This window comes from Wolffia australiana, chromosome 6, assembly GCF_029677425.1.
Source record: "Wolffia australiana isolate 7733 chromosome 6, ASM2967742v1".
Taxonomy (NCBI): domain Eukaryota; kingdom Viridiplantae; phylum Streptophyta; class Magnoliopsida; order Alismatales; family Araceae; genus Wolffia; species Wolffia australiana.
The window spans coordinates 1,333,402-1,344,667 of record NC_135840.1 but is presented as its reverse complement, the minus strand read 5'-3'; the positions used below and the strand labels follow the sequence as shown (position 1 = coordinate 1,344,667).

Sequence of the window (11,266 nt, the reverse complement as noted above, 5' to 3'; positions counted from 1 at the left end):
ATTTTGCCACATAGTACATTTCTGATTTATTTTGATTCTCATTTTGGGCATTTCGTTGAACACATTGCGTGTTTGAGGAATATATTTGATTTGTCTTCATACTTCCTAATCTTATAAATATAAAAAAAATAAACATATCCCTACCCGAGTTCCTTCGGGCATTCTGTCAAACACTTCGCGATCATTCGATAAAAATATCCCTTTTATCTTGTTTTACTTAAAAATATATATCTAAAACGACACATATCGAATGCTAGCGAGCATTCCGTCGAACACCCCTGGGCTGTTCGATAGAAGACCTTTTTTATCTTATTTTTCTCCTATAAAAATCTCTAAAAACAAATATGTAAAAATCTTATAACATGTACACAATATCATATCTCTCTTATTCGACCCTTGATAGGGCATTTGGTTGAATACCTCTCGGTGTTTGACTAAATCACCCATTTCTTCCCTTAAATTGAGCCTAAAACATAAAAAAAAGGAATATAAAATGTATAATTGATAAAATCTATCCTAATTTGATATTCTATAGGGCATTCTGTCAAACACCCACCTTAAGGGCATTTGACAGAACTGTCCCTTTTACTCCCTATTTTTGATTATGAGAATAATTATAAAACTTATTATGATAGATATACTATCTATATAGTAAATATTATAACTGTATAAGGTATTCTCCTCAACTATAGGCGATTAGATACATATTTACTCCCTCATTGCCTCATGTAGACCCTTTATTCTATCTTAACGTCTCTATATACTTAGTCTATAATAGCTAAATAATTTCTTAATATTCTCTCTTTACCTATCTTCTCAGTAAATAAAAATACTATTCTACCCCTTCTATTCTCTCTGAATATATATATATAAATCTAGCTACTTATTCTTATTATTTAATCTTATCAAACTACTTATTCTTATTAAATTTCTACCTATCTTTTCACTCAGTATATCTAATATCTTCACTCTTTATTATTCCAAGTATCCATAAAGTATATATAGATATCTACTACTCTTCCTTATATACTTATCTTTTAAAACTAATATTCCCTATACTTTTAATTATTTGACTCTTCTTTTTATCTTTAGTATTAGTATTATTTATTATTAATAATCAAATCAATTATTTAATATATACCTAAAGGCCAGTCCTTGTGGAGACGACCTTACTCACGCTATACACTTGAGTAAGTTTCTATACTTTATTAAATTTATTTAATTGTAGGCAGATTAAAATTACAATGACAATTAAAAAATAATTACGCAATTTGCCTCCATCAACGAGTAAGATCCGAGTGTAATTGGGATATTTATGTTTGCTCCATGCCTATAAATGCTGATAAATAATCCACTGCATATATAAAATTCAATGGGTAGCGTCCAAGGCATGGCTGGATCGGTCTACAAGCACAACCGCAGGGTTTGACGTACTCAGCACCGTGTATTTTGCCAATAATAAAAAAAAACATTAATATTCATTTGATTTTACATTTAATAAATATATAATAAATATAGAGTAAAAAATGATGCAATCCATTGGGATTTAGAAATTAAAAATTGGAATTTGATTGGCCCATTAGTTGTAGAAATAGGTTTTTTTTACTATTGGCAAAAAACACGGTGCCGGTTACAGCCAACCCGAGGGTTGTGCCCGTAGACTGATCCATCCGTGCCCTGGACGCCACCCAGGGGGATTTTATTTATAAAGTGAAGTGTTTGTTAATGTTTATAGGTTTGGAGCGAGCATAAATATCCCAATTACACTCGGATCCCACTCGTCCACGCCCATGTTGAGAAAAAGAAAAGATACATAAATGATACCTTGCAGACGCTCGGGGAAGTGTGCACATCGTCGTCCCACTAGAGCCGCCCCGTGATGACGATGTCGTTCAGGAGATGTCCGTGCCTCCGTAGAGTGGGTCGATGAAGGGCGTGGTGAAGGCTCTAGTCGAGGCGGGCACAGTCCACCCCTCTTTCTCCAGCGTTCCATGCAATCCTCCAATCCCTCAGGCTTACAACGATGCGCCGTGTGTGGAGGGTCAGCATGGCGAGACGATCGACGCAATAACAGCCTCTAGCTGTCGGAGGGAGCGCCTGCCAAGAAAGAAAGATGGAGGAGGGGGTTCGTGCATGTACCGCATGGTTGGCGAGAGCATCTGCTATCTAGTTGCCCTCCCGCAGTTGATGACGAAAGCATCGTGTGCGAGGTCGGCACCGCATGATGTCCTGCCATACTCCGTGTAGTCGCCACTGGGAGCATGTACCTAGACGAAGCATATCAACTATTATGTGTGAGTCCGATTCCACGACGATATTGTGAAGGTTCCGTTCCTCAAAAAGGAGTAGACCATCACGGATCGCCATAGCCTCGGCTATTGTATTAGTCTGTATGTCGTAGAAAGAAGAAAAAGCAAAGAGTATACTCCCCTCCCCGTATGGTCCCGGAGGATACCTCCTCCCCCCGCTGGCCCCGGGTTCCCTTTGGCCGCACCATCCACATTCAATTTAAGGATGCCTATTGGCGGTGGAAGCCAGTAAACAACTCTATACTGAATGCGGATGGGGGCGGGGGTCACTTGAATGCCCACGGAGCGGAGGAGGTCGCACGCGAGTGTTGATCTGCTGGCTCGAGGGGAGATTAGATGGTGGATGCGCCTTAGCCAAAGCTGGACTCGACGCATGATATCCACGACACGCATGGGCGTGCCTACAAAACGAGAAGAATTTCGCCCTTTCCATATCTCCCATAGTAGATAAGCTATGGTGATATGTAGAATGGGGCTCCATGTAGAGCGTGTTGGCGAGATAAGAAACTTGCCAAAACACTCAGACGAGGTCAGTGGGCGACAACGGTCAGTGATGACGCGCCAGCATACGAGTGTTGTCTCACTCTAGAAGAAAAGGTGGTCCATGGTCTCTTTGTGTGGAGCTGTGGGACAGTAGTGACAGTGGGAACCGAGAGAATAACCCCTACGGGTCACGTGATCATCAGTCGGTAGGCCGCGATGCAAGAGTCTCTAGAGGAAAAAGGAGACTCGAGGAAGGATCGCCGGATGCCAGATGCGGTGACCCCAGTGCTGGATGGGGGATTTCTCACGAAAATGCTCCCATGAAGATTTGCACGAGTATGTGCCTTTGGGTGTGAGCGTCCAAATGGAAAAATCGGGAGTAGACCCCATTGAGGTGCTCTAGACCTCAGGTAACATATCTGAAGGGAGGCCATGCTGTTGTAGTAGGTGTTGCGTGTTTCCCCTAAGTAGTTGAGCCACTGTTGGGCGCACGTCATGTGGGACAAACTGTGGATGGTGCACGAGTGGTTCATCAGCATGCCAGGTATCAAACCAGGCGCTAATCTCGCCTCGTCCAATGTGCCAGCGGGTGACCTGGGCAAGCTGAAGCCAGTGGCGCTACCACTTCTGCCATCGCTGAGGGCCACGAATGTCAACCTCTCAATGGGCCCACTCGCCATACTTGGCATAGATGAAACAACCCAATAATGAGTATGTGGTGCGCAATCTCCATACGAGCTTCTTTTGGAGCATGTCCTAGACATCCGTGAGGCATCTGATCCCTAGACCCCCCTCATTCGTTGGCCGACATGCTTTCTCCCAAGAAACCCAATGGTGGCGGTACTCTCCCTCGAGGTGACGTAGAAATAGGTTTATAGACCACATGTGTAATTTTTTAGGCTTTTATGTATTTATGTTTTTTTGTGTAATACATTACATATTTTGATGCAGAAACATCTGCACATATAAAATTAATTTTATACTGATATCTCCTACTTTTAGTTAATTTTATACAAATAAACTTATTAAAATACTTAATGAGAACTTATGGATGGAAAGGAAGAGGAAAGAATTGATCTAAGTTCCTAAAACCTCATGATTCCTCAATGAGTCTTCTGAAGTCTAGATATCCTTTAAGTATGGATTCCACTAGCATGAGGTAGTTTCCTATGGAAATTAGATAACTAGTGGAAAGAAAACTTCCTAAAACTAATCTTAAGCATGCTAAACAACCTGGATCCTTGCAAATACATTGTGATTCTAGCCATACACTTTCTAGATTATGTCCAGAATGGAGAGAGAGGAAAGAGAAAATTAGTATTTATACATTAGGATAAATATTATAATACCTATTTGTTATTTTCTATTATCTTTCCTTGCATTATCACCCATTTTCTATTATCTAGCCGTACACTTTCTAGATTATGTCCAGAATGGGGAGAGAGGAAAGAGAAAAATATTATTTATATATTAGGATAACTATTATAATACCTATTTGTGATTTTCTATTTTCTAATTTTTTATATCTTCTGCTTGTATTTTTCCTGTCCTATTTTAGAAACTATTTCAGAGCACCATATGGAGTGAAGTCATGGCTCAAAGTACTCTAAATGTGTGTGTAAAAGCCCAAAACCTCATTTGATCCCTTTGGTCCATGTCTCCAATACATTAACTCATAGAAATACTGATGGAGTGCGCCCAAACAACATCAACAAAATGTCATCGGAGCCATCCTCGCTGTCATCAGCATCACCGCCGGTTCGTGTCCAGCCTGACTGGCATGCCAAAGCATCCTTGAAGACGCTCGGGTTTAAATACCATGCGTACGTGTTCCTATTTTAGTTATATGTTTTTGTTCATCCAATTTTATGTTTCATGTTCGTCACGACGAGTTCACCGTACTCGTCGTGACGTGTCCGTATCGTCGCGTTTTATCCGTAGTTTTATTTTGAATTGTTTTAAGTTTTCACCTATATTTTCATTTTTAAGTGTTGTAAAAGGGGTCCCATATTGGGCCCCTTGTGTAAATATTGTAATGGGTCCATCATGGCCCTATATAAGCCCATGATAGGCACGTTCAGAGATAGATATGGATTTTCAAGTTTGTTGCAGTTACTCCACGTTGTTCAGATCTCACCAAGACGAGGGAGAAAGGGGAAGAGAAGAAGAAAGGAGAGGAGGAGAAGAGGAAGGAGAGGGGATAGGAATAGAAGGAAGGATGCAGCCCAGTTACCTCGTCATCTGCACCGGTATCCATCACTTAGCGCAATCAAAAGCCCACAAAGAACCCCCGCCGAAGGATTATCTGTCACTGACTTGCACATGGCGTCGTCATTGGTTGCCCTAGTTGCACCATAGGTAACTCCGTCGCGCTCCGCTAGTACACTCCCATTCCGTCGTCCAACGCCCGACTGAGCAGACCCAGGTTGAACCCATGACTTCGTCAACATTCTATCTGTCGCCATACGCACTGCCATGCGCTCATGAAGACTTTCACTTGGTTGACGGATGCAGATCGTCTGCGACGATTAATCGCCACTCAGAGTCGACGCGTAGTACGTTGCCGCGTTGAACGACGTTGATCGTGTGTGAACGAAGCCTGGTGGCTTACACCGCGACGGTGTGACTATTAAGTGTTCTCTGGCCTCCAACTGTCATCACACGTTGCGCGGTTTGTCGCCATTGCTCAGTTTGTCACCTCAACGCTACCAGTGTCGACGCCTGCTCGTTGGGTGAGACACACATCTGGGCACTACACCGCATGCTCAACTTATCCTGTCTACTTTGGTGCACTCGCCCTGCCGGTCGCCAAACCCCTTCTCAGCCAGCGCTTGTTGGTTTTCCCTAGCCAGCACCGTTGTCCGGCCTTGGTTGTTGGACACAAGCTGAAGCTTTCACACCTTCAAAAGGTGTTGTCGATGGAGAAAAAGATGCTGATCGAGAGAGAGAACAGAAGTGAAAGAACAAACTTTTCAACTTGTGATTTCAGAGGAAAAACGTACATATTTATGGGCTAGAAGAAAGATAGAAATGTAACTGCTAGCGGTGATTACTTCCCACGTAGCTTACAATGGACGATGGAAAATACATGGAAGAAAAAGTCGTGGAGAAGAGGGATAGTGGCAGAAGTAACTGCCTTAGGAACTGGGGTTAGTGTCATCTTCGGTGACTCTGCTCCACGGTCGGTGTATACGCTGCCGCGCCCAACCCTGGACTAACAGTTCTTATGCCCCCGCAGCGTCGGTGCTTCCGTGTGGGTGATACCAGCCCGCACAATGCTACGCCCTCTATGCCATCGAGCCGTGCCTCCACTCGCCTTCGCTATTCAACTCTGTTTGTACTGATCTTCTATCAGACGCACTCGCCAGGTTTGGCAACTTGCTTGAGTCGGACCACCCCCAACTACATCTCCTCCTTGACCTCATCAGTCTCTGAACCCCCCTCTAGCGCGCATCATCCTCGCCTGTCGAGCAACACCGTGCCCTTCCCGACACGTCTCCCCCGCTCTTTCCCGTATCACCTGCTGCACCGACGAAGACACTGACGACAACCGACACCAGTGATGAGGTACGCCATCCTCTCGCTCGCCAGTTATATTACATCTTCTAGTATATTTTTGGCTGCACTCCACCGCTCTTGGGTTAGATTAGGTGAGAGAAATTATCTATCGAAGACTACAAAGTCAAGGGAATTCCCTAGGTACAGGTCATGCACTTCCATTGCGTGCGAGCCCCTACGGAATTATTCCGTTTGGTGACGTGGTTGCCATCATCATTCTGACGAAGGTTAGAAGGTCACCATTACCATCATCGGTCACCCACCCCAGGGCTCGAAACTCAGTGAATTCCCACAAGTCGGACCTGCATGTACACTCCACCTAGGTCATTTGCACTCACGAAGTTACATTCCCGTAAGGGAATTTACTTGTCGGACGATGTCATTGACGACGTCCGACATCGAATACTCAATATAATTTATCACTTTTCCATTTAGTTCCAATAAATTTATAAACAAAATGAAGTACAAAGTTATTCTTGACTTAAAAAAATCAAGAAATATTTATTTATCCTAGATATATAGTTCATATACCATCTTAGAGCTTCACATCCTTAAAAACTAATGATTCCACGAATAATTATATTGTCTTTGCATACTATATACACTAGAGCTCTTTCGGAGATGTCTATGGATCTTCTTCATTTAAAATGATTGAAATATAATATGACAACTTTAAGTCATTCTTAAAATTTATAACTCTGTATTATCATTAACATTGATTTCACTTGGGCGTTAAATTACTCAAATTACTGCAGTTCTATCATTTAAATAAAAATAGTTCAACGGCAGAAAAATTTAGTTCAATGAAACTCTGAATCTGAATATGTATGCAAGTAATTCAAATGTCCAGTGATCTCTCTCAGTCTTATTATCTGGAGTCTATCAGTTTGAGCTCCTATATCTCTGCAGTCCTGTTCATGTGTCTTAAACTATATCACAATGCTAATCATAACTTTAAAGTACGACACAAGTTTGTTTTTTTCCCAAAACCTAGTCACCCACAGTTTTCTCCTTGAATCTTCTTAAATCAGCCTTCTCGTTAGTCTAATAATGGACATTTTGAATTTAGGTATATCAATAGTCAAGTTCTAAATTATGAAAATAAATAATCAATAAAAGTGAATGAGCAAAAGATGTAAAAGTCATTGAGGTTTGAAGTGCGGGCACCACCATTTTCTTGGTTCTTTTTTCCTACACAATCAGAAATATCGAGTCTACCAATCAAGAATAAGATTTTTAATCAATTTCTTTATAATCATTTATAACATTAATTTCTCTACAATTTAAGCTAAAATATTTTCAATAAAAGTCTCATTTTAACTATAACCTATGCAGTTGATTAAAAGACCGATGGTTATGTTTGAATAGGTGTCTCAATAAATTTAAATAAAGAGATTGAGACGGACCAAATTATACAGTTTCGTGTTGACATAATTGTTTTTTGTTGTCAGCAGTGAACCATATCTAACTTGTAAGGCAGTTGTCTTCTCTGGAATTTTTTTGATGAAAACTTAAATATTTAATTAATATTACACATTTGTAACTACTCGTTAGAAATCATTTCATTATTAGCATAGATAAGATGTCATATAAAATGGAATAATGTTAAATCCATTGAAAATTCATGATAGTTAATGAATTTGGGATCTCTAAGAACAAATAAAACAAATATAAAGGACCTTACCTCATGGACAGAAAACACACTATTCATACAAAGAAATTCTGAGAATCACAATAAAGACATTATATTAGACATTGCAAACCCCAAGTTCATGCAAAATCATGGCTGAGAACTAGAACTAGCTAGCTTTATCAATTTTACTTCTCTTGTACTGATGATCTTCAATTGGCAAAAAATATAGAAAACTGGATTGGTTAAAATTTATAGAAAAAAACAGCAAATCCATTTTAAAGATACTTGTATTGGACAATAATATTATAGAAACTTATAGAAACATACAAACTTATTGAAAATACTTCCCTCTTTCAAACGGCTTGTTCAACCGTAGTTCTCCATCGTGCTCCGACCTCCACCGTCGTTCCTATCCAAAACCCACCTTCGATTTCATCGTCTAGCCTCAGATTCATGTCTAGAATCGTTTTTTGACCGAAGATTCTGCCAATTCTTCTCGCGCGTTCTACCTTTTCGACGAAACTTGCAGCTGGGATTCCTACTTTCAATCCGCCACCAGATGGCTGCGTCGACCGTCATTCCGGTGGCTAAGATCGCCTGTTCAATCCGGCGAGTAACAGGTTCGGCCTTCCCAATCGAATTGAACGCAGTTCGAAACTCGTTGATGTGTCAATCCACAGATTTTCCAATTCTTTCTCGAGGGACCAGCTTCGGCGGCAGAGCTCCCCTTCCATTTACAACTCCACTAATCAGATTATCGTCAAGGGCTAAGGTTCTGGAGAATTATTTCGTTTATTTTTCACGTTTTGTCTGAAATTTTTACCTGTTTTTTTGGGCACCCAGAATGCGAGAACTCCGGGGTTGTTTCCGCTCTTAGCTACAGGGAAGGGCGACAATGGAGGAAGGTTCGTGGTCGACAATGGCGACTACCAGGAACCCTTCTTGCTGACACTCTTCAAGGACATCATCTGGTATTTGTTATTATTTCGGCCAAGTTTTCTACTTATTTAAGTAGCTTGCGTAGCGTATTGACGATTTTTGGGGTGCTTGAAGATGACGTTGACAAATCGTTGACATCGATGAATTCAATGTTGACCAACGATGAAAATTCTAGAGTGGTTGACAAGGAAGTTGACAAAACTCCAAAGGTTGATGGCATTCCGTTAGTCTGTCAACTTGGTAAAATTGTAGTTCGAAACATGGTCGACTCTACCGTATGTCGTCGTCAACTTTCAAAGTTGTAAGATGATGTTGATAAAAATCTTTAAGAATATGAACGGTTGTCATTGACAAGGACATTGACTTCTGTTGATCTTGATTACGTCATCAGATATTTGTCAATGGACGTCAACATTGTTGTCAGCATCGCCGTCAACAATATTTTCATTTTTAGAGGATAAAATTGCACATTTAAATTATGTATCAGATATACTGACACCTTTCAAAAAAAAATCTGGAAAAATTGATTCAAATTCTACAATGCTTGATACGTGATGTTCCCACTTTACATTTATTACAATTGTGTTTTCATGACTATCACAATTGGAGTAATTGCATAACTACAAATAAATCTAGTTACGGTTTTTCAAAAGAAAATGCAAGGCTATATTGGCGCGACAAACTGTAGCTCTGAAGATGAGAATTGAGCTTGAGAACTTAAAATTTTGCGCTGTTCTTGGGCAGGAGCGTTGGGTTTCTCTTCTCCTTCCTTGCAGCTCAACCTGGGCAGTTGAAGTACATCGAGTGGCCCAGCTTTCTATCCACGGTTCTTTCCCTTTCTCTCCAATTATTTCTGATCTTATGTATTATGTAGTGTTCGCTCAAAGGGATTTCAATAATAAGTTCTCATTGTCCCCGTCCTTCACCCTTGCCTGGATAATAAAAACAATGGCAAAATCTTCATGGTCATCGTATTTCATTCTCATAGGGAAGGTGATTACGGCGACAAGACAAAATAATCATCATCCAGAATGACAATCTCGATGATTTAAATGTCATTGTCATAGTCTTTCCTCCTCCCAAGGCTGAAGATTATGATGACAAAAGATAAACATATTTTTATCTCTGTTAAGATTCCTCAGATGATGAGAGAAGATGACAAAGTTCATTGTCGTCATTCGTCTGTGGGAAGATGACAACAACGAGGACTGAGTTTTTGGACGACGATGATGATTTTCATCTCTATCCACAAACACTAATTCCATGGATTGACAACGCTCTGGTGCTATGCATGCAGCTGAAGACAGCGACGTTGACTCTGGTGCTGGTGGCAGCACTGATTGTGGCTTTGTCATCGGTTGACTCGGCCCTCTGCTATGTGTTGACCATGGTCCTCAGAAAGTCTGTATGAGGTGCTTCTTCTCCGCGCTTAAGGTCAGCATGCGCCATTTTAGAGAGAGAGGTATTTAAGCATTTAATTTGCTGAGCTTTGCATCAGTTAAACTTAAGAAATTACTCTGGCGAAGTCTATTATTGTCAGAGTCTGCACCCGCTACTTCAGGGGCCCTTTAGCAGCTGGCAATTTCTAAGATGGTAAATTGGCGTGCCCTCTGCGAACTTGCAGGATCAAGGGGTGTCATTTTTTTAGAGAGAGAAAGCTATGTAGCTGTTCAATTTGGCGAGTTTTGCAATTATTGCAATTTGATAAATGGGTCCTGCCCAAGTCAAGTAGTCTCTCAGCCTCGGCCTTTGGGCTAGTTTAGCATCAACTAGCTTCTAAGCTGATAGATTTTGGGCATGTTACCCAGCTCAGTCCTATTTGTTGGGAAAAATAAGGATTGGAATCTCTCAGATGCGCTTGGGGTTTTCTTTGTGATTCGAGATTGCCATTTTCAATGTCAGCACCAACAGTTTTTTGTTATTACTCCAATGCTTTTCTATTTCTCACCATGTGGTGAATGATTCTTCATCATTCTATTAACTAGTCATAGCTGAAATGAGAGAGATATACTTCTGGTTATATTGTGGTCTTCATAGCTTTGGATATAGATCACTTGGGACCTACCAAATCTAACCCTGTATTCAGCCAAAGCTAGATTTTGTTGACCTAGAATTGGTTTCCATAGCTGTAGATCGACTAACAAATGCCTATAGTATAACACATTGTTAAAGTGGAAGCTGATGATACATACTGCATAGTGCTCATACCCAAATGAAGAATATTCAAAATTGAGGTGTTTCATTTCAAGAAAAAGGTCAATTGTATGGATTCAGCAACTCTTGATAGTCTGAAAACGTTCGTTTGCATTGTACTTCCATAATAACTATTAATAAGAGTTGCTCC

At 40.7% G+C, this 11,266-nt stretch overlaps 1 protein-coding gene across 7 annotated transcripts; it reads left to right on the top strand.

The window, feature by feature from the left end:
* The first annotated feature begins 8,319 nt into the window (after positions 1–8,319).
* LOC144704859 (uncharacterized) lies at positions 8,320–10,846 on the top strand. Of its 7 annotated transcripts, none has more exons than XR_013581917.1 (6): positions 8,320–8,603; positions 8,664–8,755; positions 8,827–8,954; positions 9,667–9,748; positions 10,220–10,384; positions 10,547–10,846. XR_013581917.1 is itself a non-coding variant. In XM_078577423.1 (6 exons), the coding sequence occupies exons 1-5, from the start codon at positions 8,543–8,545 to the stop codon at positions 10,331–10,333; spliced, it is 477 nt and encodes a 158-aa protein (XP_078433549.1). In that variant the 5' UTR covers positions 8,320–8,542; the 3' UTR covers positions 10,334–10,356; positions 10,547–10,846. The 7 variants fall into 7 exon arrangements, 4 of the variants coding, with proteins under 4 accessions (XP_078433549.1, XP_078433548.1, XP_078433547.1 ...); XR_013581916.1 differs by having other exon boundaries at positions 10,463–10,846; XR_013581915.1 differs by having other exon boundaries at positions 10,449–10,846.
* The last annotated feature ends 420 nt before the right edge of the window (positions 10,847–11,266 follow it).

Excerpts from the sequence above, each read along its gene's own strand:
- LOC144704859 (XM_078577423.1), top strand. The coding sequence starts at position 8,543 with ATGGCTGCGTCGACCGTCATTCCGGTGGCTAAGATCGCCTGTTCAATC. Across the intron at positions 8,756-8,826 it reads GATTATCGTCAAGGGCTAAG|AATGCGAGAACTCCGGGGTT; the intron begins GTTCTGGAGAAT and ends TTGGGCACCCAG. Across the intron at positions 8,955-9,666 it reads CTCTTCAAGGACATCATCTG|GAGCGTTGGGTTTCTCTTCT; the intron begins GTATTTGTTATT and ends GTTCTTGGGCAG.